This window comes from Amblyraja radiata, chromosome 37 (assembly GCF_010909765.2).
Source record: "Amblyraja radiata isolate CabotCenter1 chromosome 37, sAmbRad1.1.pri, whole genome shotgun sequence".
In the NCBI taxonomy this organism is placed as follows: domain Eukaryota; kingdom Metazoa; phylum Chordata; class Chondrichthyes; order Rajiformes; family Rajidae; genus Amblyraja; species Amblyraja radiata.
Window position 1 is genome coordinate 10,065,924 of NC_045992.1, and position 27,381 is coordinate 10,093,304.

Consider the following 27,381-nt stretch of genomic DNA (forward strand, 5'->3'; position numbering starts at 1 on the left):
CTTGGTCTAAACTTTAAATGCTCTTCCAGAAAAGATTTATCTATTGGTCTGCCACCTTCCTGTGACTTCAATGGGATTTATTTTCCAAAAATATAACCCTTTTTTTAAAAAATCACACACTTAAAATGCAACTAAATACATTGATGAATTGCTGTCTTACCAACTGGCCTCTGATCAGACTGCATCTGAGATGCTGTTTTGGTATCACTATCATGGAGGTATTTTAAAGATTGCTCTCATAATTGATTATTGGATGAAAAGTCTAAACTTTGAGGAGAGGTTAAATCAAATAGATCTTTATTTTTTGGTATTTATCAGTTAGTGCTGTGCTCACCGAAACATCTATAAGGGTTTGATTGAATGGATTGTGAGAAGTTCTTACCTCGGCTGGAAGTCAAGAACAATTCGCAGTTTCAGGATAAAGGTTTAGCCATTTAATACTGAGATCTCTTCAATCTGAACCTGGTAATTCCTTTTGAATTCGCTGCCTTGAGGTTCAGTCAAGTAAGAGATCAATAGAGTTATGTAGAATCCTAAAATAGAGCTTGATTTAAAAGATTTGTCATGATCTTTTTAAATGGCAGAGGGGGCCCAAGGGGCTGTTTGAGGAGCTCCTTTTTCTTATGTTCTTGTTTTGATTTCCAGGTCCAGATATAGGAGCATATGCTCTTTTATGCTGACACATACTGTCTGGGTTGCCACTGCCTTCTCATGTGAGGCACAGGAGGAATCCCTAATCCAATGGATGGGAACATTGATCTTGAAAAGATTTCTATGAATATGGGTTCAGTCACTTTCTGGAAAGATAACAACTCAGTATGCTATAGTGGTGCCTTGGTCTGTAACTTCATTAAAAAAAAGATAATAATTGTGATTTGCTTGAATACCTTAAATGATCATCGTTGATGAACTATGTTTATTGATAGTGCCATTGGTATGAGAGGAATATCACTATAAAAATGATATTGTTTTGTTTGGTTCTGTGCAAACAATTGTGTTTTCGTTACCTGCTACGATGTGACTCCAGTTGTTCACAGAGCTGGACGAGACACAGAACTAAGTCAGCAATGCCCCTAATAATACGGATACACAAATATATGCAGATGCTGGAATCTTAAGCAAAAAACAAAGCATTTGAGGGACTCAGCAAGTCAGGCAGCATCTATGGAGGGAAATAAACAGACAATGTTTTGGGTCAAAACCCCTTTTCAGACTGGAAAAGGATCTGAAGAAGGATTCCGCCCCGAAAGGTCATCTGTCCATTTCCCTCCACAGATGTTGCCTGACCTGCTGAAATCTGCCAGCACTTCATTTTTGCTCAATAATACAGGTACCTTACTTCCATTTTGTTATCAGTCTATTCACATACACGCATACAGCAGATTAAGTTCCCTTTGTCTGGTATACGATTGCTAAGACCAGTTGCAGCGATCCATTTATTTCAGCACAGGCTGAATGGACATGGGCTAAAAAAAAGAAATATTGTTCTCCCAGATCAGTGCATATGTAAGTCAGGCAGAGTAACCTTGCTATGCATCTATACATTTGTCTTTAAGTTTGTCTGTAACGTGACAATCACTATTTATCTGTACCTGTATTCATTTTTTCAGAATGGTGATGGTTCCTCTGTAAATGACTTCATAGCTATAGGCTCACCAACGCAAGAACAAGCTGAGACTATAAACACAACAGATAAGGTAAACTTTTCATATTTTTGTCGGTCTGTATTGTTTTACAAATAGAACTATGCATTTGAGCACAATTTATATTAATATGCAATTGAAAGCTCATGAAAATAAATGTAAAATATTCTAAGACGTTAAATTTAAAGTTTTGGAACCTATTTTGGCATAATTAATCATTGTAAGTCCTAACACAATAGCTTGATGTTAGCCTTTACAAAAACTACTTTGAGACATGTTTCTATATAATGGATGCTAAAATGGTGGCACAGTAGCACATCATCCCATCTCCATTGACCCAGATTCAATCATAACCAAGACATTTTCTTTTTGCACATTCCTTCTGTGATTTTTTTTGAGCACCCTCTGGCCACTTGCATTTCTTCCCTCATCAAAAAGTATCTCCAGTGTAGGTAAGTGTGGAAAAAAACCAAAGGGGAGTTTATGGATGCGCAAGAGAGAATATGTTACAGGATTTCAGGTAAAAATGAGTGGAAATGGGACAGATGGGGTTGCCATGCTGGGAGCAATGAAGAGACTGAAAGGCCACCTCCTATGTGTAGTTTAGTTTTGAGATACAGCGGGGAAACAGGCCCTTCGGCCCACCAAGTCCGCACCGACCAGCATATTAACACCACCCTACACACACAAGGGATAATTTTACATTTTATACCAAGCCATTCAACCAACAAACCTGTACGTCTTTGGAGTGTGGGAGGATACTGAAGATCTTGGAGAAAACCCACGCAGATCACGGGGAGAATGTACAAAGTCCATACAGACAAGCGCCCGTAGTCAGGATCGAATCCGGGTCTCTAGCGCTTTAAGGCAGTAGCTATATCCCTGCACCACCATGCTGCCATGTTATTATAAGTAAGTAAATATAAATAGTTGTGCAGTATGTTCCATGCAGCTTTGAATTTCTACATGATTCTACAACTGAAGTCCTCGAATTTTCATAGGTTTCATTTTCAATTAACAATTTTTTGAAATAACCAGCTGAAAATTACAGTTAGGATTTGAGGAATATAACTGTGATGCATTGATTTATTAGCAGCTAGCTGAATTAAATAGCTGTTGAAGTTTGTTGTCCAGAAGGTCTTTATGACAACATTTCTTCTGTTTCATTAAATAATAATTTGAAACAATCTCAATAGATTCTTTCGGGAGATAATAAAGGCAAAAGACCATCCATCATAAGGAAATTGAATTAAGAGTTCAATTGGGCACTAAATTGGATGAAGAAATTCTTATTTAAAGTATAGAGGTTGTTGTTTTGCTGGAGTACATTACTTTTTCTTGTTTTATTTATAACTTTTCACTCTCAGCCGAGGTTTTTATTATCACCCTTAATGAGTTAGTCACAGTCCTTCAGTTATATGTTCTGGTTGCTTAGTGTTCTTCCCTATGTTGATGGCTTCATTTTTCAGATCAGTAATCCAGAGACCTGTTTGGTGACTCCATCATTGCTGGCTATAAACTCCAGTCAAGGAAGAATATGTGAGCTTTGTCATTGCATTACCATAGCAACAACTGATTGGGATGACTCAGGATCCTTTCTTACTTTAGTCATTCTCTACAGGTTTTGAAGATCTATATACATAATGACTCAAATAATGCAATCTTTGAACATTCATCTATTTAAAGATATTTAATTGTTGTGGTTACTTCTTACCTTCAAAACATTTTTTTTGGTGGGCTGGTAGAATGTAACTGGGCCATCTGAATATTCAAAGAGACAGTTCAGCCATTCGGATATAAATCTAATGCTTGATCCTTAAATGGAGCTTGTTCTGTAACAGGATCTCCAGCTCTGCCAAATCCTATAGCCTGAGATTCCATTGCTTCTTGATACTCGGTTCTGGCTGTTTACAATGTAGATGCGTTCTGGCTGCCTTGGTGTAGCGTAAACATTGCAGCTCCATTTATATTAAGTGCTTTGGAACGCTTTGCTTTGTTAAAAATGCTTTTACAAATGCAAATTGTTCTTGTTACACTGGAATTGTTTCCATTTGGACTTTTTCAGATTGACTCCCAGTCTTTACACTTCAAAATCTAGTTTACATTTCCCAGTGGAAGATTTGTAGATTTTGTAAAACCGTCTCTGAATTTGAGATAGGGGAGCTAGATTTAGAAGCTTACGAGACTCTGAGATCCAGCTGCAGGCCAAGGTCCCATGGAATTTGAGCTAAAACAAAGCCAAAATACAAGTAGCTTAGGCTAACTGATGAAAGGAAATTTACTGAGAAACGGTGTCGCACTGCTCACAGCCTCAGCAGCTGTGGAACAATGTAACTGATGTGTATTTGTTTTTTCAAAGCTGCTAAATACTGGCCAGCTTTTTTTGATTTATGTGCTGTTTTTCCAGAGGGACTGGATTTGTGTAATTTAGCATTTTTTAAATTCATGATTATTATTGTCAACGATTGGCAAAGTCAAAGGAAAGTGACAATCCACAGATTTCCAATACGTCCTCATGCTATGCCCCCTGACCATGTTGTCAAATGTTCACCACCTTGGGTCTGATAATATTATTTCAATACTATTCCTAAAAAAATCAGTAGAACAACAATTGAATGATAGCATAAGGTCATAATGAATAGGAGTAGAATTAAGCCATTTGGCCCATCGTCTACTCCACCATTCTATCATGGCTGATCTATCTCTCCCTCCTAACTCCATTCTCCTGCTTTCTCCCCATAACCTCTGACACCCATACTAATCAAGAATCTATCTGTCTCTGCCTCAGCATCATTAAAACAACTAAGTAGTAGAGAGAAATTCATAAACCATTGCTCTAAAAACTGAATTCACTCATGCTAACTGCTCTATCCTGACCTTCTCTCTTCCCACTGGAAAAGGTTCCATTTACTTTGTACCTTCCTGAAAACTCACAGTAAGAACGTCAGCCCATTGATGATCGATATAAACCAACAACATAAGCTGAAGACATGCAAACAAGATTGAGGTAGTCATTCTAAGGTAGTCTTACGAAATAAGCCAGTCCTTCCAATTCCACTTTCCCACCAACCTTTTCACCTTCTCCCAAACCTCATCCCCACAGCAGCAATTATTTCACTGTGCTGGAAAGGGAATTTAAAGAAAACAACCTTGGTCATTTTTGAGGGAGTATTTCTGGGTAATTACATTCCTCTTTCCAACCTCAGCAAATGAGTTCCATTCCAAGAAGTCATCTTGACCCAGAGATACATTAATCAACAATAGCTACTAATTATATACTTATAGTAGGTTCCTCCAGCACAGCTTCCTTTTAAAGATTTGCATTGCGTCTGTAGTCAGTGTATGGACCAACAAATAAATAAGCAGCCCTCAGCAGAATCGAAAGCAACTCATCACTTAACCAATTCTCAGATGATTGAAATGCATGCTTACAGTCTACTCCATTGTCTAACTAGCAAAAAAATGTCAAAGTAACCGGCTGGAAAATAATTTCCAAAACAAATGTCTGTTTACAGTTTATGCAATGTTAAACTGCATTCCTAAGTTCTCTCCTCAAGTAAGTAGTGTTGCAAGTGTATTTCCTTATTGACAATTAAAACAAAATACTACAGCTAAATACTAAGAAAAATTACATTTTTGCAAAGATATTTTTTGCAATTGGCACAGTTGATGCATAAGATTATTTCTTAATACATTGTTCCAATTTTCACATTCCAAATGATTATGCATTCCAAATGCAATATATAAAAATTATAGTGGTGTTCATATTAAGAGGAAAAGGTTGAAAACTCTTTTCCTTTGACTAATGCTGTGCCTCAGATCGGTGTTGGGCCCATTGTGGTTCATCTCAACTATTTGGATGTGAATGTGAGTGATGATTAATACATTTGCAGATCACACTAAAGTGGGCAGTATTGTAGATGGTGAAGATGGTTATCAAAAATTACAGCAGGATTTTTGATCAGCCGGGTAAGTGGGCTGAGGAATGGTTAATGGAGTTTAATGCAGATTAGGACAACATGTTGCATTTTGGGAAGAAACACCAGGACAGGACCTTCATAGTGAATGGCAGGGTCTTGGGAAGTGTCGTGGTGCAGAGGGGTGTAGAAATTTAGGTACATAGTCCCCTGAAATTGGTTTCACAGGGGGTCAAGGTGGATTTCAGTATATTGGCCTTCATCAGCCAGAGTATTGAGAGATGTTATGTTACAATTATAGAAGACGTTGGTGAGGCTGCATTTGAAGTATTGTGCTGCCTTAAGAAAATGTGGACAATTTTGTCTATATTATGTCGAATTTACTTAAAAAAAATAAAATTTACTGCTGCTAGTTTTGCTGCTAGTTTAGGAACTATGAGAACTATCTTTGTGAAAATTGGGAATGTAATTATAATACAAAGGAGTTCATATTAGTGTGTTATGCCAATTAGATTCAACTTATATGTTCTAATTGAGTTCATTAAAAAAATCACGTTACCCTTAAGAATCTCACAAAGTGTCGAAAATTGAAATGGATAATTATGCTGCAGAGCAACATATAAATAAATTATGTTAATTAGACTTAATTTGCATATTCAAAATTGTTTCTCGTTCTTTAACGTATGAAAGGCATTCTGAAGTGCCATATGATATTATTAAAACCACATGTTTGAGAAGTAAAATACCAACTGCTGTTCTGAATTCTTTCTGCAGTGCGGTAGGATGGTCAAAGCTGTTTTCTTTGATCTGGCTGGATTACCTGTGATGTAACCTGTAAACTGGTGTTCTTGTGCTAATGGCTTTCAATTTCACAGCGGTATACTATTATATCATGATTCCCAACAGAAGAATTTGATTTGTGCATAGGTGCAGTATGCTTCATGAGCAGTGCAATATCTACAATCTACAGTGCAATATGCGCAATAGTATGGTATGATGTGGTTTGTGCTGCAAACTTGCTGTGGGCAAAGTTCATCATTGGGATTTGAAAGAGGGAGGAAATTAGGATCCACTCAGCCAGAGGCATTTTCTGCAAAAAGGTTACAAAACAGCATCTGCAAAATTGTCAGTAGGTTGGTTTCCTTCCTCTTTTACAGGTTAAGGGACTTTCAGTATTTGAACTCTGTAGATGTGAGATATGATACTAGAAGGTGACCTGTTTAACTGCTTTTGATTTTTGCCTTTTTGCCTATTTCAGATCATAGCTCTATCCAGAGATAACTATATTACCAATACTCTCTTAAAGCCCCTGTCCCACTGTACAAGATAATTCACGAGTTCTCCCGAGTTTTCCGCTGTTTCAAACTCGGAGAATGTCCGTAGCGGGTCCGTAGGATTTCGTGGATGTCTCGTAGCGGCTCGTACGAGTAAAAAGTAACAATTTATTTCATCACAAGTATATTTTTACTCGTGGACATTTTTCATATAGATGAAAAAACGTCACAAGTTCACCGGATGTCCTGAGTACCTACTGTTAGCATTACGAGTCGCTACGAGACATCCACGAATTCCTACGGACCCACTATGGACATTCTCTGAGTTTGAATCAGGGGAAAACTCGGGAGAACTCGTGAATTACCTCGTACAGTGGGGCAGGGGCTTAACGCTTAATTGTACCTTCTTAGGTATCACAGTTCTGGTGAGGACTTGTTATATTGAGGGCTGAGAAAAACAAACAGTATAAAGGTAATCGAAAAGTAGGATTTTGGAGACCAGATAGGATAGTGAGTTTGAAGTATGTATGCATAATTGGGAAGAGTGTGATGAAACAATGGTGCAGCAGTTCCTGCTGCTGTTGTAATGCTCCAGCTACTTGGATTCAATCCTGACTTTGGTTGCTGTCTGCGTGGAGTTTTCACTTTCATCTTAATACTGTATTAGATTCCCTGAATGCTCTGGTTCCACTCACATCCCAAAGGCATTCAAGTTGTTAGGTTAATTGGCTACTTTAAATTGCCCTTAATATAGGTTAATGCAGGCAGGATGCAGGAAATGTTGATGAGCTGGTGAGAGAATAGCTTACTAGGAAATTTGAGGGAGAGAGATTAATGGGATTGCTACGTGAAATGACTTGGACTTGCTTGGCAGAAAGGCAGCCTTCTTTGTTGGAAGGAAATATGAATATGAGAAAAGTATACGGATGAAATTCAAGAATATCTCCTTGAAATTAATGACTTTCATATTGCAATTGCTGTTATTACACCAAAGGTTCAAGGGTTGATAAATACAAAGAAAACAAGTTGATCTCTTTGTAAGGGCAGCTGTTAGTTTTGAGTAGATATGCAATAAATTACCAGATTCCTTCCACCAAGAATTTGTGAGCTATTTATTTGTTGTTGGCCCATTGTGTTTCTTGTAAATAACATTGACATTATTTTAATAGAAGTGAGGGAGAGTGCTTTGAGCAATATGACTTGCGTGAACTTCTTACCAATTCAGAGGAATTTGAAGTGACCTGCTATTCTTAGTTCTATTTCTATTAAAGTAGTTAAGAGATCATTAAAATCTGGAAAAGCAATTAAGAGCTTTTATTAAAGGAAAGTAGTGGAGTGTGAGACAAAGCAAAAGTGTGAGGGAAAGTGGAAAATAAACAAAAAAAAAGCAATGTGTGGAATTTTCATTATATCCAGAGGAAATCATGCCACTTGGAAAAGCTGTTTTCTATTTAGCAGCTACCCTAAGGCAATATAAAGCTTGAGTTTAAGGGTGAAATCTTCCGCTTGTGCCTGTTTCACTTTTTTCTCTTTACATTCAACAAAATTTTCCTTGCTCCAAACTTTGTATGGGAGAAAATGTAAATAGTGACATTAGTCATCATTTCAGAGTGACAATTTTGTCTTCTGCTGGTATCCTGTATAAGACTATTGATGCTGTAGTTTTGGCACTGTTCAATTACTACTGGCCTTTGGGACTGAATGTTGGATTAGGATTCACTACAGTGTTTCTATCTAATTGGAGTAAATGAACCGATTTAATATTACTAAAAAATAATCAAACATTCTATGACATTAACCGAACCACCACAGGCATATAAATAGGTTTTCTTATTAGCAATGTTACTCAAATAATGAACATCATATTTTTTAAGGTTCCTCAATAATATATATAGTTAGCAGATGTTTTCTGCACAATTTGACAGCAGTAAAATATGTAGTTTGGTGCTACCCTTAGTATATATCTACTGGATATTAATTGTACATAAACCAATTTCTATGCTCTTGCTGAGCAGGGTACAGGAGGGAAGCACATTGCTTCAGATTAATCAGAAATTTCTCTCTGATGCATGTCTCTGATGTATGGTAGCACATAAGATCTTACTCTGGAAAGATGAAATCAATGGGACAGAGCGCCACATGCACTTGATTAATTCAACCTCAAACTATAGAAATTATGATGCAAAAGGAGGCATTTATGATGTTTTGGGGCTGGACATAGGTTTAAGGTGAGAGGGGAAATATTTAATAGGCACCCGACGAGCAACCTTTTCGCTCAGAGGGTGATGAGTATGTGAAACAAGCTGCTGAGGAGATAGTTGAGGTAGGTACTATAACAACATTTAAAATACTTTTGGACGGATACATGAATAGGAAAGATTTATAGGAATATGGGCCAAACGTGGGCAGGTGCGACCAGTAAGGGCATTTTGGTTGGTACGGGCAAGTTGGGCCAAAGGGCTTGTTTCCATGCTATGATTCTATGTGCAGAATTCACTATTCTAATCTTCTTATTTCATGCACCAGCAGAGAAGGGCAATGATCCTGTCCAGAATTGGTTATAAAGAAGAGTGACAATGACCCAGTGGCATCAGATTGTTTATTCCTCCCCTGATGAAATTCCACTTGGCAATCTCCAGCATTAAAGCAAATATAATTTGGAACTCAACATCGGCCAATTACTCAATATATTTTTCTGCCATGTAAGAAATAGTACAAGACCATTATTAATGTGATTGAAGGAGCTATGTTTCCCCTTAGAACAGAGAGGTTTGCAAGGATAGAAGTATTTGAAATCATCAAGTTTTAAGATACTGAAGTAGTTAGAAATAAATTATTTCCAGTTGATGACATTAAAAAGCAAAAGATCATGGAATGAAAGTAATTGACAAAAGAGCTAATAGTGATGTGATATGAAAATGTTCTTACAGCGAGGCATTAGGAGACCTAAACAGCAACCTCTGGTGATCTTGCCCGTCACCCAAGGTTTCCATGAGGTCACCGGAGGTTTTGGTCACTCTCCCTAATGGTCGAAAGTGGTTTCCGCATGGTCAAGGCTTCATCTAGGTTGCTGCTATTTTTCATCGTGATTAAAACCGGCCTCAACTAAAAATAGGTTGCCGTTTTAAAAATCGATAATTTTTTAGTCGCAGGTCTAGTCAAAACCAGTTTTCTTAATAGTCGAAGAAGGTTTTCAACATGTGCGTGGGAGGTGGTAGGAGGTTGAAGGTCACCTCGACCTTGATTTTTTTTCGGTGGCGGGCAAGGTCACCAGAAGTTGTTGTTTAGGTCTCCTAAGTGGGACAGGGGCTTTAGGCTCTGAAGTGGTAAAAAATAGAGGCTAATTTAATTGAAGGGTTTAGAGGGAGCTGCATAAGTATCTAGAAAGAAAGACTGTGTGATAGGGATATGAAGAACTAGTAGGACTAGCTGGTTTGCTCTGATGTAGAGTTGACTCGACAGGCACGATGGCCTCTTTCCTGTGCAATCTGTGATTCTTCATTGTCTTTCATAATAACTGAAAATGGACTTTGTCAAATACTATATACTTGGTACAAAGTGCAAGAGTAACTCAGTGGACAGCATCTGTGGAAGATCTCTACCTGAAACGTTGCCTATCGATTCCCTCCACAGATGCTGCCTGACCCACTGAGTTACTCCACCATTTTGTGTTTACGATTCCAGCACCTTTACTCTATACTAGTCTTCATTACATGTGTAGAATTACATCAAACCATATTGTCTCATGATTTATCTGATGAACGCCAAATTCATGGGTGCTACCTTGCCAATTCAATGGCCCACCACAGCATTACTGAAAAGCAATCCATTAATTTTTTTATTGCATGTTTATTTGCTGTATTGCATAGTTTAAACCCAGCTAAACACCACTGCTAGGAGTGGTAAATCTTTCCATTTGCCAAAAGCTGAAAAAAATACCACCACATCCAAGCACCTTTTTTCAACGTAAATGACTTGCATCTTTTTGTACCATTAGTCGAATGGAGAAAAGCAATAACAGGTGGAGAATGTAATAGAACACAATGATCCATTTGTACTTTCTGAGAAGCATACAAGACAATTACAATGCCTACTGGTAAGGATAACAAACCATCCCATTGAGACTTTGGAGTTTACATGCATAACGACCTGTTACTGCAGATCTGTATTAAACTTTAGAGTACTTGATTTCAATCAGTTGAGTAGGAGGAAAGAAAAAGAAGCTTTCCAGCAAATGAGAAACTTGATAACAGGGAAGGCTGAATGCAGAACTGCCGACTAAGTCTCTCAATCAATGTTCGTGCAGACTTATCTAAAGTAAAGCAAAGAAAATAAGTTATTTTTTTAAACAGATAATAGAGCAGTACTTTTTTTGCAAAATTATTATTGCAAACTGAAAGAGTGAAAAGTATAGGATTCACAACATCAGAATCAGAAGGAATTGATTTCAGGGTTTTGGCAATTCCCAAAGGATGTAATTTGTCTACAAAATGGGATAAGGAACAAACCATCTCATTGCAGTCCTAAAGTCTAATTCCTATATATAATAAGAGACAATGGTTGTAGCCTATTTGGATTTCAGAAAGGTATTTGATGCGATCCAGCATAATTGCCTAACGCATTGGGTGGAAGCCTCAGGAATAGGTAGGAATGAAAGTGCAAATGAATGGTAAGTGGAATTTATTGTCGATAAGACAAAGGAAAATTAGGCCATTCAGCCAATCGATTCTTCTCTGCCATGCAGTCATGGCTGATCTTTTTTTCCCTCTTAACCCCATTCTTGTGCCATTCTCCGTGTGACCTTTGATGCCCTACCTTATCACGAACCTATCAATCTCTGCCTTAAGAACACCCAATCTCTTGCCCTCCACAGCTATCTGTGGCAATTGTAGAATGCGCATATATATCGTGAGGTAGAGATACAATGGAAATCTTGCTTGCTGCAGTATTACAGGCACACAGACTTGGAACACACAAAACATAAATTATACATAGTATATTGGAATGGAGAATGCATAACCTGCTAGCTTTTTGGCAGCCAGGTTACCGTGTATCATTCCAATATTGCAGGTGTGATGTTGATTATATACAAAATAACTGCTGATCAATGGAGCAGACAGGGATTTTGAAGATTTAGCACTTGGGTTACGAAAAGCAGCTGTGTAATGCTGCCAGGCCCTTTGTTTTTTTAAAGAAATCTGATATTTTACATGCAAACTTGAGGGTATAATACAACCAACCAAGAGGATCTATATTATGCATTTAGTCATGGTGAGACCATCTACAGATTTTTGACAACCTTGTTTTTCTTATTTCAAAAAGGTAGATAGTGATTGAAGGGCTTTCCTTTGGGAATTGCCAAAATCTTAAAACTAATTCCTTCAGAATTCTGGTGTTGTCAATCTTAAACTTTACACCCTTTTAGTTTTCAATAATAATTCCGCAACAAAATAACACTTTGGCTTTCTTTTCAATTTAGAATAAACAGATTCTACAGATTATGCCAAATACAAAATGGTCATTTTTTAATTTATTTAATAACAGAAAATTATCTTCTTCAGCATAAGAACCAGTCTGCCAGACTTTTTTAAAACTAAGTATTCAATGTTGTGATTTTTCACTTGTTAATATCATTAACATTTATTTCCAAACCTATTCGTCAGGTTAAAGATTACATTTCTTAATCCCATGACAGAGGAGCAGGAAAATTGAAATTTAGCTTGTAAGTTCCTGTTTGAGCAATTCCAATTATTTCTTTCCACCTCTCTCCCCCTCTCTCCCCCCCTCCATACCTTTTCTCCCCTCTGACACTTCTCTTTATGACCTTTCTCTCCTTCGCTCTGAGCAATTAAGTTACCTAATCAAGATGTGATGTAGCCAGGCAGTATGCTTTCTGCTATACAGCTGCAGTTGTTGCATAGAGCATTCAGCAGCAGAATATACACAATTCGAAACCTATGACCTGTCCATTGTCTGCCATAGTTGAATTCATTGTATCTCCAAACATTGTAATTCATCATTAGGGTTAGAAACGATATGCAATGATTTTGAAGCGTTTACAATGTTAATATATTTTGTATCATGAAATTTTATAAAAAGCAAGACTTCTGATTTATTCTAGACCGGAAAACTTGGCTGCAAAACTTTGCTTCTCTGCACTTGTCTGAAGCTAATAGTTAGTGTTTTTGTGCAGTATGGTAAAATATGTGACCTGCGTGTGGAAGCATTGAAAGTTCCTGCTAACTTCTTCACCAGCGTGGCATCAGAGAGCAGAGGCCTTTAAAGGTTGTGCAGCAGCACATCTCGAGAATTATGATGATTTCTTTCAGTTTTCAGCAAACTACCAATGTGAGAGCACAGTAGCGTGAGCATGTGTGGGAAGCAGATAAATATATGTATCTTCACCAGGAGCTTTGCTGTACCGACTCAATCAACGGCTGTTCACAAAGCAGATAACAAGCTGCTTTTAATTCCATGTAGGTAGTGGGTAGAATGCACACAGGAATCACTACAGTGCAACTCTAATAAATATTTCAGATGCTATTGATACTGCGGACTGAAAATAAACTTAAATAGAAACTGCAGCAGTAAATTTTTAATGCCCATCTCAAAAAGAGCTTGGGGAAAGCTGTGGGGATCAGAAGAGAAGTCAGATCTTTTATAATTAGCTTATTAAGGTATGCATATTAAGACTTTCTGTGTCACTTGAATTAATAGGATCCGGCTGAAAAATATATCAATGTTGATAAAAGAGTTTCATCTGAAGGGATTGAAAGGAGGATTGATGTCTACAGTGGATAGTGAAAACCTGCTTTGTCATTCCCCAAACCATCTGACTTCAAACATTCATTGTCTCAATATGATGCGATTGTTGCAATTTTTCATTACTCACTGATGCTACCCCACCAGGAGCTGCACAACTGGCATTCTGTGGCAAAATGGAAGCTGCAAACGAATGGGAGCTGGTATCACTGCACCATTACTACACTTGGACACTGTACTGTAAAGTGCACGCTATGCTCTATGCTCACACAAATACATTTGCGGATAGGCACAGATGGACATAAACACAGAAGCAAGGGTATGCATAACTCCATCCAACAAATAACTTTACCTCAATAGCTCCCTTGCATTCAGCAAACTTTGTATGCAACACCACCCCGCTCATATGAATTGGCAACCCTCACAGCCAACCCGGTCCACTCAGAAACCTTCATTGTACATAAAATCCTCATTGTAACCACAGTGATTCAAACAAGGAGGAAAGCAAAGTAAATGAACCATAGATCTGTTATTCTGACATGAGTTGTCAACCAGATTATGGGTGACCATAATCAAACACATGGTAACAGCAAAGTCAGAAAAATATATAAATTGGTAGAATCAACAGTTACAAAGGAATATCACATTGTATATGATAATGTGGGATTGTAGTTGCTCGTTGAGAATATATTGGTTATAAATGACCACATTTATTCAATTCATTTGAACATTTTTCTGTGATGATATATTCAAATACCATACCATTCCCTGTCACTTTACCTGCCCCCTCGACTCCCTCCGTAACTCCCTGGTCAATTTTTCCCTCCCCAGGTACCTTCCCTTGCAACCGCAGGAAATGCTACATTTGTCACTTTACCTCCCCCCTTGACTCCATCCAAGGACCCAAGCCGTCTTTCCAGGTGAGGCAGAGGTTCACCTGCACCTCCACCAACCTCATCTACTGCATCCGCTGTTCCAGTTGTCAACTTCTCTACATCGGCGTGACCAAGAGCAGGCTTGGCGATTGCTTCCCCTCCCTCTTCCCAGCACCCCCACAAGACCACTGTCTCTGCATCTTCCTTTCTTCACCACCCCCCCCCCCCCCCCGGCATCAGTCTGAAGAAGGGTCACGACCTGAAACGTCGCCCATTCCTTCTCTCCATAGATGCTGCCTCACCCGCTGAGTTCCTCCAGCATTTTTGTCTACATACCATTCCCTATATTTATTTTAGTAAAGCTGAAACTTATGAAGTATGTTTATAGGAGTAAGAGGTCCCAAGTAGCTTAATAGAAGGTGGTGTACAACAATTCCCTCCAAGCAATATAGAAGTATTAGGGTAAATGACCAACGGTTTGATGAAAGAGACATTTTTTATTAACAACTATCGAAGTAAGAGAAAGAGTTGGAGAGTCCAAGATGATTAGGGAGGGAACATGCAGTGTTTTATGTTGTTGGAATACAAGGCAGCCACACTTCTATGCTGCAGCTCCAGTCCTGTTTGCAGTGCAGCGAAAACAATACAGAATCGAATAGGATCCATGATGTTCAATCTTCATTTATCCTAGTGGCAATTCGATAATATTCTGCAAACAGAATCATGATGATCTGCTTGAAGTGCAAATATATCTCGTTCAAATCTGATCATAGTTGGAACCACTGGGAAGTTGATCCATTAACAAAGGGAAAGCAAGACCATGAAAATTAAGGAAAATAAAAAATCTTTGAGTGTTCAACTTGATAATCTATTGAGTGTTCAACTTGATAATCTATTGCAGCCCTTAAAAAAATCAGTTGCAGTTTAATTATAATAACATATCTAAGCCGGTTATGATTTGGATATAAAAACCTAGCATTATATTCATATTCAATTGTTTTAGTAACACTAGCTGCATTATGTTAATCATATTAAGGCCAGCATTATTTTTATTTAGTAATAGGACTTGTGTCTGATGTAAAGGAACCATCTTATCATTTGTGACATACCTATTGATCTGATGAGTCCAAGCTGTCTTATCTGTGGCTTTATTTCAATGGATTTAAAGAGTTCAGTAAATAAATCATTTAAGTAAAGTCAATCATTGCTCTCACGTATCTATGTTCATAAAAAGTATGAAATGATTAACTGGGACATGTTTATGTTTCATTAGGGAAGATAATCTCCTAATTATTGTCGTGATTGAGAGCCATAAGGTTCCTCAGCAGGGAAATACAAATGGTTATTTCTCTCATTATTTCGCTCATAGCTACCTATGTCATGAAGAAGTTAGTGATTTTAAAAAGCTCAATTTCTTTCAGTAGTTTGACTTTTGTGCAAAACTTCATTCAAATTTTTTATCAGTTCTGCAATTTTTTTCCAAAGGCATGAATTAGGTGGACATCGTGGGAAATAAACAAGATTGTTATGAGAACAAAGGACAGAAATTGCTGGAAATATTTAGCAGATATGACAGACTTCAGTCTGAATCATTAACTGTTTTATTTTCAACTGATAGATGCAAGAGTAGGTCATTCGGCCCTTCAAGCCAGCACTGCCATTCAATTTGATCATGTCCAATCATCACCAACCAGTACCCCGTTCCTGCCTTCTCCCATATCCCCTGACTCCACTATCTTTAAGAGCCCTATCTAGCTCTCCCTTGAAAGTATCCAGAGAGCCGCCCTCTGTGGCAGAGAATTCCATAGACTCACAACTGTGTGAAAAAGTGTTTCTTCATCTTTGTTCTAACCCCTTATTCTGAAACAGTGGCCCCTAGTTCTGGACTCCCCCAACACCGGGAACATGTTTCCTGCCTCTAGTGCGTCCAAACCCTAAATAATCTTATATGTTTCAATAAGAATTCTTCTCATCCTTCTAAACTCCAGAGTATACAAGCCTAGCCGCTCCATTGTCTCAGCATATGACAGTCTCGCCATCCCGGGAATCAACCTTGTAAACCTATGCTGCACTCCCTCAATAGCAATAATGTCCTTCCTCAAATTAGGGGACCAAAACTGCACACAATACTCCAGGTGTGGTCTCACTAGGGCCTTATACAACTGCAGAAGGATCTCTTTGCTCCTATACTCAACTCCTCTTGTTATGAAGGCCAACATGCCATTCGCTTTCTTCACTGCCTGCTCTACCTGCATGCTTACTTTCATTGACTGATGAACAAGGACCCCCAGATCCTGTTGTACATCCCCTTTTCCCAACTTGACACCATTTAGATAATAATCTGCCTTCCTGTTTTGGCTACCAAAATGGATAACCTCACATTTATCCACATTAGACTGCATCTGCCATGCATCTGCCTGAACTACTGACTAATTCCAGAGTTTTCAGTTTTGCCTTAGATTCCATTAATATTTTACATAAGATCAGCAAATAAATATGTTCATTTCATGCATTGTTCTTGCACATGGTAAAATAAATCCATATCGAGCATCATAGCCTTTTTTCTATAGATATACCAGGGCTCTCACTTAACTTTTTTTCTCTGTTGCCAGCCGGGCAACCTCGGCAGCTTTATAGGTTGCCAAATGACAGTTTAGGTGGTCATTTAAGACGGCTTGCATGACGCGTGCGATAATGTGCTCGGACGAAGAGCAAAGCTCGGATTTATGCTCAATGAATCATTCACATTATTTCTGCTTCAAGCATGTTTTCTGTGAAGGACCGAATATTATCATGACATGGCCATAGCATGTTTCTTTTCCTCTTGAATATTTAATCATCAATCTCTATTATGCACAGTCACAACAAGGGAGGTTGATAAAGAATTGAATCGACCAGTTTGACAACATCAAGAGGGGAAAAATAGATACACAATATATCCCTTCTGCTCTAGGATTTTGTAATTTTGTAGGGGGGGGGGGGGGGGGTATCAACATTAAATGATCAGAAACATTATATTTGTGAAAACTTGTGTAACCTTTCTGCTTGATATTTAAACCATCTCCTAAAAAGCAAAATAAAGACAGAGCTGTTCAAATACATCAAAAAGTAACTATCAGTTTAAGAAGGAACTGCAGATGCTGGAAAATCAAAGGTAGTCAAAAATGCTGGGAAAACTCAGCGGGTGAGGCAGCATCTATGGAGCGAAGGAAACATCACTTAATTGTCATCTGTCGCTCTCGAGCAGAGCATCCTCCTCATCAGACTTGTCACTGTCAGAGTGAGGTCCAGAGGGAGATGCTGCAGCTGGGATCTCTCCCATGTCAGGCATCCTTGCCCTCATCCCTCCTTCATGCCACAAGCTGATGGCTAGACGGGGATCAAAGTCCTTGATGTTACTGCCATGCAGAATCTTGAGGAGCTGATCTGTCACCCCGTCAATCTGGAGGGATCTTCTGATGGTGGTCTTCAGCTGGCTGAAGGCTCGCTCCGCCTCAGCTGAACTTGCCGGTATGGTAAGGACGAGGTCAAGAAGAGTGCAGATGTTGGGTAGCTCTTCTTTCACCACAGGGATGATGGCTGACCAGGTCAGGGCCTTCTTGCTGAAGCTATGTAGAGTCATTAAAACGTATTACAATCAGACTTGTCACGTGAAAATATTTATTAAATTAAGTTTTGAATTCTTCAAAGGTATGGCAATACTACAACTGGATAATTTAAATGAATATTTGAACATTTACTTTGATTGGGAACTTATCCTCGCTTTCAGGAGGTCCCACTCTACTCCCTACTCCCAGTTTTCTTGGGTTCACGTGTACTGTGGTTCGGCTGCCCTTGAGTGCTGTGCCAGTGACTGGACAGCTTCATTTCCGAAATCTGCGGAAAATAAACAAAATAAATATTGACTCAGTCAACTACTAGCGCTTAGGGCACATACTTTGAACTTATGTTGTACTTAATCAACTGATGACACTGTCAATGTGCAGAATATCTTCCTATATTTTTATATTAAATCTCAAGTATGTAATCATTGTTATAGACTAGTTGTAACTTTACCTTTACGGTAAAGTTTAGATTATGATCCATTGTAGCTTACAATAGAAAGCTTTATAAAGAATTAACGTGCAGCAAATTCAGAGAGAATCATACAGTGAATCATACATTAAGATTTGCTCCAAATTTCCTCCACAGTGGTATTAAAAATATCTGACTCCTATTGTAAGCTACAAGGGGGCTGCAGGAACTAGGCTTTGCAATTAAAATTAATTACTTTGAGATGAATTGAATTAAACATACTGAACAAAACTATGTAATTCATCATACTTTAAAAATTCTACATATTTTAAATTTACTGTAAAAATCTGTAAAAATGCCCATGAAAATTTTGCAACATTGCTCTTGCTGAAATATCACCTGATAGTCTGCCTTCTGGCCAGAAGTTGAAGCTGACGATCTTCATTGCCTCGCAGAGTGCGTCACTCATGTCATGCAATCTGCCTTGAAGACTTGTTGCCAGACCATGCAGCATTTGTGTCAGTCCAGCCTCAATGTCGGTGCTGCCGGTCAGATCTCCCTGAAAGTGTGCTTGAAATTCAAGCATGTTTGGCGTTGACTTCCTGATGTATGAAAAAATATAAATATAATACTCGTGCTACCATTAAAAAACATATTCTGTTTTTTCCCTTGCTCAACCTTCACGTTTGCCTCCCTGCACACGTGGCAGAACCTCCCCTTTCTTCTCATCCTACCTCAACCATTTGTGAACATGTTCCCATAACTTCTTGATCTTTTCTCATCCTCCTCCCCCTCCCCCTCCTCTAACCTCTCGTTCTAGCTAATACACTCCAATCCAGACAGCATTCTGATAAACCTTTCTGCACCCTCTCTGAAGCCTCCAATTGTTCCTGAAACGTTCTCTGTTTTGTAGGACTCTGATCTTTTGTAGAACGAATGGTACAAAGGTTATTTTGTTTTAACTAGTCTCAGTACCAGGATTGAAACTTTCAAATCATGGATTAAACTGATCTGTTTATATTGAAGCCTTTTTCTTTCAGTATGCATAGTACTGGGACAGATTGAATTATGATCTGTATCCTGCTCCATTGGCACAGATTGAGTGTGTGCGCGATCTTTACTAAAATGATCTTAAAAACAATGAAGGGAAAAAGCATTCACAATGTTTCATTTTCACATCCAATGTTTGTTCAAAATATGTATTGAGCAATTGATAATAAAATATATCAATAAGTTTCTGATAGTAAAATCTCTATTTAATTGCTAATTAACACATCAAAATAATTGCATGTATTAATATCGGACAATTCAAGGCTTTGGTGTAATAAATTGATTAGATTGCCAATTTCATGCATATTTTACCATCAGCTTTAATTTATAAATTATTTTGATTGCCAATTACCACTTGTTGCATTTATTATTAATTAAATTATTAGCCATAAGGACTATGTGCTGATGTCTGACTTCAGTTTGACTGTACCTTAATTTTTTTTTAATGAACTTGTTTAAAGGTTAAGTATTTATTTAATTGGATTCAATTTATACAATAATTCATAGAAAAAACTATGCTGTAATTTATTATTCAACATATTGCTGTGTAGCCAGCCAAGTGAAAAAAGAAATAGAGTTAGGATTAGGGCTGAAGAATGCCATTTTTTAAAGTAACGCTTAAATGCTAGGAAGAGTTATTGTCACTTAATTATTTTCTGCTACCAAGTACTCCATTAAATTTATGTTTCCATTGTTAATCTCTTTTTTCACTTTATCAAAATTATTAGCCAACCTTTTAATATACATTTTTTCCTTCCAACAGCAATGGATTAGAAAAATAAACTGTATACTAAAAATCTGTATTAATGGTTGGCGTGGTGATGCAGCTGGTTGAGCTGCTGCCTCATGGTGCCAGAGACCCAGGGTCAATCCTGATCTCTGGAGCTGTCTGTATAGAGTTTGCACATTCCCCCTGTGACCGTGTGGGTTTCCTCTGGGTACTCTGTCTGTATAGAGTTTGCACATTCCCCCTGGGACCGTGTGGGTTTCCTCCCACATCTCATGGACGTACAGGTTTGTAGGTTAATTGGCCTCTATAAAATTGCCCCAAGTGTTCAGGGAATGGATGAAACAGCGGGATAACATAGAACTAGTGCGAGCAGATAATCGATGTGGACTAGGTGAGCCCATATACCTGTTTCCATGCTATATCTTTCAATCAATCAATCAATCCAGTCCAGACAACATTCCTCTGAATCTTTAATCTAACATTAAACTATAAACAGAAATTGGAGAAATATTCGGCAGTTCTGATTGCATCTATAAAGGGGAAAGTAAATTAATTTTTCAGAGCAAGTCCTAATTTAATTTCCCTCACACACATGCTGAGTGTTAACAACATTTTCTGTGTTTACTTCTAATTGGTTATGATTCTTTTATTAGATTGAGTTTTACATTCCTGCCTTCTATTTTTGCTGATATTGTTGCTATGTAGTCTCATAATTACAGTTTGTTCAAACACATGGTTTTGATTCTTTTTCTGCTATCTAAAATCAATTAGCGATAGAATGTAATAGCAGCAGGGTTGTAGTGGTGATTGTCCAACTTTCCACCATTTACAAGGATTGTCTTGGTGCAAGGCACCTTGAACGGCAAGTTCACAGTCCCTGAAAATGGTGGAATTTGTTAAATGCATCCCAGGTGAGTTTTTACAGCAACACACAGAGAGTCTACAAGGAAAGGAGTTGTACTTGACCGTATTTTAGGTAAGGAGGCTAGGAAAGTGGTGGAAGTGTCTGTGGAGGAGCACTTTGTGAATATGGCCACAACTCGATAAGATTTAAGGAAGTCCTGGAAAAGTACTGGGTTGGACCTAGAACTCTGGTTTTAAATTGGGGGGAGGTCTGATTTCAATAGTGTGGAACAGGGGCTGGCAAACGTTGACTGGGAGCTCGGAAACAGGTCCACCAGGTCCGCGAAGAGACATAGACCAGCTGGAAAGTTGAGTGAAGGCACGGCAGTGGAATTTAATCCAGGCAAGTGTCAAGTAATACATTAATGGGTTGTCTAATTTTGGCTGGACATATACAGTAAAGTGCGAAGACCGTAGAAATGTTGATGTGCAGAAGGATCTTAAGGTGCAAGTTCACAGCTCCCTGAAAAGGCATTAGGATATCAGAATCAAGGGATATGGGGAGAAAGTAGGAACGGGGTTCTGATTCTGGATGATCAGTCATGATCATATTGAATGATGCTGCAGGCTCGAAAGGCCGAGTAGCCTATTCCTGCACCTATTTGCTATGTTTCTATTATGTGGATAAGGTTGTGAAGAATTCATTTTGCTTGCTTGCCTTCACAGGAAAGGGTATTGTGTGTAAGAGTTTGGAGAGCTGAACAAAACGTTGATGAGGTCACACTTGGAATAGTATGCAGAGTTCAAGTCACTGCATAATAGGAAGGATGTGGGGGCACTATAAAGAGTGCAAGAAGTGATTCGCCAGGGTGTTGCCTGGACTGGAAGGGTTCAGTTGCAAGGAATGATTGAATAGGCTGTGATGGTTCTCATTAGAGCACAGGAGAGTGCATATAGAGATTTGTAAAATTATGATCCACATATATAGGATAGATTATCACAACCATGTTCCAAGAGTAGTTGAATCTAGATTTAGAGCACATAGGTTTAAGGGGAGAGGAGAGACGTGTGGGGCATTTTTTTTCTGCAGAGTATGAGTACAGAGTACAAGTGCAATTACAGCATTCAAAAAGCAATTAAACAGGAACAGATACAAGAATAGGAAACAAATTGAGGGGAATGGACCAAATGCAGGAAAATGGGAATAACATAGATGGGCAATAGGTCAGCATGAAAGAATCATACCAAATGGCGTGTTTCCACACTCTGACTCTATGACACCAGTCAATTGTATGTTCTCTTTAAAACATTATAATTTCAAAGGTTTATTCACTGTTTTAGTTGCTTTAACTTGTGATAGTTGTCTGAATGTGGCCACATTTCACATTGTCTGATACAATTTCTTCAAAGGAAAAAACAGGTTGAGGGGGAGATAAAATGGAACTGGATTGTATTAAAAGAGAAAACATAACAGTAGGTCTCCTGGAATAAATTAAATCCTGAATGGGCAGCTGTTTCCTTATGGAGCAGTCAACTTTGAATATAGATTTGAATATTTTATATATTTCAATGTGAATAAATTACAATTATAAGTTGCTGGTGCTCATTAGGACCCATTGCTGTTTGTTAGACTTAATGGACAGTGCTCTCCCAGCTTGATGGCAGCAACTTGGATTATGGACACAAAATACAAGCACAATTTCAAAATAATTCCAAAAGTACAAAATGTTTTCTGACCTCTTTTGACCATGATTCCATCTCTCTGATTTGTGTCCATTTAAAACTGAAAATTGATGTTTGTAAATGTATTAATAATGGCTAAATGCATTAACAACTGGCTTTTCATCATTATAGTCAGTCATATTTTTCCTGGTGGCAAAGCCATTCATTGTTGGCATATTCTTCATGCTGTGAGGAAGACTGCAGATTAGTAATCATGTTGTACATGTAATACATTACCTCAAAATCATGCTTGTTCGACAGACCTGACAGAACACAGTCACGTAAATGGGATTCAGCAGAGCCAGATTCAATTTTATGTTGCTATAGAGAAGAACTCATACTCAATGGTGCTGGTTTGTTCAATGGAGAAGCAGATAGTCTTAAGCAAAATACAGATCCAAACCTTTGCACAGTCCCAAACAGCAATTGTTAACAAATATCACAATAAAAATTACAAGAACATTGAAAATATAATAATAATAATAATAATATAATAAACTTTATTATGGACTCAAGGTCCAGACAAGGGGCAACATTACATTTTGAAAATGCATTGCATATCAAATATCATAAATACATATAAAATCATGGTATATCACATAAAAACATCATAATTTATATATTTTTTAAACCCCACAATACTTAAGTTAAAAATCCAGATTAAAAGATGATCAATGTCCTACAACGAGACAACGATACCAGTGTCTCCACAGCTGGGATTCGTAGCGTGTAGTGCTAACCCTTATGTTTGTCAAGGCCAAAGTTACTGACTAGGATGATGTACAGACTAGGGGAGAAAATGACCAATGTGTAGATGAATAAATGAAAAATAAATTGCAATTAATGACCAACATTAGTACAGAGGTTAGAATTGATAATGTTATCATTTGTGTCATTTTTTTCATTTGGTCTAGTTTACATATTTGATTAATTCTTGCTTTATTTTTGTGACATTCTCATCAATCATTATTTTTCATTTCAACCTTATTCTTTTGCCCTTCCAGAACTTTTTATTGATTACTTTTTTCCATAAACTTTTACATTTATTTAGTTTCATTGGGTTTGACTTCCATCAAACTTTAAATGAAAGTGGGTTCATTGCAGGCAAGTGGGTTGATAAGTGTGTATTATAAAATGTATTTGGTCACCTATTTAAAAACATACAACACTGAAAGAGATCATTTTACCCAAATGGTCTATGGGAATGTGTATGTACCACATGAGTCCCCTCACACCATACAATACTTGACTTTTTAACTAAAAGCTTCCATTTCCCCCATAAATACATCCATGATTCATCTCATAAAGATCCATTAGCAAAGAGTTTTACTTTTTTAACCACTCCCTAGCTAACAAAATTAATCTGAGTTTCTTGCTGGATTTCATATGATTATGTCAAAGCTGCCACAGCCAGACATAAAAACAGCTTTTTTTCCGCGAGTAGTAGCTCTATTCAATAACCACAAATCTGTAGCCTCGTTTTGCTCTGGTATTTTATTTAATTCATATGTTTAATCGATAATGTTTTATTATTAATGTTTAATGTTTTATGTGTCATTCCTAACTGTCACTGTATGTCACGTTGTCACATGCGGACAGAGCACCAAGGCAATTTCCTTGTAAGTGAATACTTGGCCAATAAACTTATTCATAAACTCATATTGGTGGCAAAAACAGGAAAGCAGACTATTATCTAAATGGTGGCCGACTAGGAAAAGGGGAGATGTAGCGAGACCTGGGTGTCATGGTACACCAGTCATTGAAAGTGGGCATGCAGGTGCAGCAGGCAGTGAAGAAAGCGAATGGTATGTTAGCTTTCATAGCAAAAGGATTTGAGTATAGGAGCAGGGAGGTTCTACTGCAGTTGTACAGGGTCTTGGTGAGACCACACCTGGAGTATTGCGTACAGTTTGGGTCTCCAAATCTGAGGAAGGACATTATTGCCATAGAGGGAGTGCAGAGAAGGTTCACCAGACTGATTCATGGGATGTCAGGACTGTCTTATGAAGAAAGACTGGATAGACTTGGTTTATACTCTCTAGAATTTAGGAGATTGAGAGGGGATCTTATAGAAACTTACAAAATTCTTAAGGGGTTGGACAGGCTAGATGCAGGAAGATTGCTCCCGATGTTGGGGAAGTCCAGGACAAGGGGTCACAGCTTAAGGATAAGGGGGAAATCCTTTAAAACCGAGATGAGAAGAACTTTTTTCACACAGAGAGTGGTGAATCTCTGGAACTCCCTGCCACAGAGGGTAGTTGAGGCCAGTTCATTGGCTATATTTAAGAGGGAGTTAGATGTGGCCCTTGTGGCTAAGGGGATCAGAGGGTATGGAGAGAAGGCAGGTACGGGATACTGAGTTGGATGATCTGCCATGATCATATTGAATGGCGGTGCAGGCTCGAAGGGCCGAATGGCCTACTCCTGCACCTAATTTCTATGTTTCTATGTTTCTATATTACATTTAAAAGCGCCACTTTTAGATTCTCCAAAAATGGAAACATCATATAAATGACTATTCTGTCAAACTAAGGATTATTTCAAGGCATTTCTTCTCATTACTTTATCATTATTGGAATAAAGAGCCAAATTTGCTCAATGCCTATATTGCAGGGATCTGTTTATTGTGCCCATGTCTCCTTCCCGGTTAACAAGTAGGTGGTGGCACCTTAGAAGGCAAAGTCTAATTAGGCCGTTAGTTTTAGCAAGCAAAGTTCACAAAAGCATTTGAGGTGGTTTGCAGTATTTCTGCCACTGCATCAACTGAGCTTTGTGCTTTATTACCCATATGAATGCTTGCCTTCATTGCCTGAAGCATTGAATATAGGATTTGGGAAGTCATGTTACAGTTGGTTAGGCTGCAGTTGAAGTATAATGTGCAGTTCTGGTGGTCGTGCAATAGGAAGGATGCGATTTACCTAGAAATGGTGCAGACAAGATTCACCACTGTGTTGCCTGCACTCAGTGTCCTAAGTAGTGAATGGATAGGCTGGGGCTTATTTCCAGGGAACCGGACATGGTGGACTGATGACCTGAGAGACTTTTGAAATTACGAGAGACATACAAAGGGTAGATAGGCACAAAATGTTTCCCAGGGTAGAAGATGCTAAAGCTTGACGCACGTTTAAAGTGCGAGGGGAAAGAACGGGATCTGAGTAGCAATCTTTTCATGCAGAGGTTGTGGGTAGATAGAATAAGCTGCCAGATACAATCACTAAAGTTAGAAGATACTTGGACAGGTACATCGGTCAGAAAGCCTTAGAGGGTATGGGCCAAATGCATGCAAATGGAGTTAGTGTAGATAGGAATTTTGATTGGCATGGTTGAGTTGACCTGAAGGGTTTGTTTTCTTGCAATATAACTGTGAATCTCTGTTGGATGAGCAAAACCAATGAATTATCCACTTTTGTTGGTGATGAAAGACTGGATTGAGTTGTGAAGAGGATGCAGAGAGTCTTTAAGAGGGCATAGACAAGCTAAGTGATTGAGCCGAGCTTTATTTTTAGATGGGCTGAGTTGAAAATTGTCAATGTTAAAAGCTGAGGTGTCCTTTATGCAAATTAATGGAAATGAATTGGTACAGCAAAGAGCAAGGAAGGTAAATAGTATGTTGGCTGCTATTGCAAAAATAAATGAGTATGAATAAAGTTGTCATGAAATTTTACCAGGCCCCGATAAAATTACATCTGGAATATTATATACAAATCTGATTACCTACTTAAAGATAAAACAGCAAAGGCAGTATGATGAAAAGATCGCTGGATTGATTAAGAAGAGAGATTAAATAGACTAAGCCTGTACTGTTGGGCATTTAGATGAGTGAGCTGTGAACTCATTGAGGTATTAAAACATTCTTATAGGGCTTGATAGTTTCAATAAAGGAATGATATTTTGCTGGAGTTGAGTGTCTTTTATCTCGGGAGGCACAGTTGGATATTCAAGCTTGATGATTAAAAAAAATCTTCACCCACAGGGTAATGAATCTTTGGAATTCTCTCCGCAAAAGGGCTTTAGAGATTCATCTATTGACTATATTCAAGTCGGAGACTAATTTATTTTTGGATATTGAAGAGATCAATCGATATGGAGTGCAGAAAAGTGGAACTGGGGTGAAAGATCAGGCGTGATCATTTTGAATGGCTGAGCGTGGGCAAGGAGCTGAATGTTTTATCCCTCCTTTTATTTCTTCTGCTAACTAGGTATCCCTTAGATCTAGAGCACAAAAATCTGGTTAACATCTTTCACAGCCTTGATGTCCTGAAGTGCTTTATCGTCAGTGAAGATTTTGAGCTTTAGGCGCTACTGTAATTAAAAATAAGCTAATTTTAGTTTAATTTAGAGATACAGCGTGGAAACAGGCCCATTGGCCCACTGAGTACGCGCCAAACAGTGATCCCCGTACACGCATTATCTTACACACTAGGGATAATTTACAATCTTTACTTCTTCTTCTTCTTTCGTGTGGCGTGCACAGCTTAAAGTTGTTGGGCAACTTGTTCTATTTGATCTTCCGTTTGTGCACGTCGAGTTGATTGCATTAGTCGAAACAGG

General features: G+C 38.2%; 1 protein-coding gene across 3 annotated transcripts in view; it reads left to right on the top strand.

The window, feature by feature from the left end:
• The window catches only part of ccser2 (coiled-coil serine rich protein 2), a 350,893-nt gene that overhangs the window by 228,104 nt on the left and 95,408 nt on the right, over nt 1-27,381 (top strand). For all 3 annotated transcript variants that reach the window (XM_033012715.1, XM_033012716.1, XM_033012717.1), the window contains exon 8: nt 1,611-1,697. In XM_033012715.1, the coding sequence (XP_032868606.1) occupies nt 1,611-1,697 (87 nt within the window). The remainder of the gene's footprint in view (nt 1-1,610; nt 1,698-27,381) is intronic.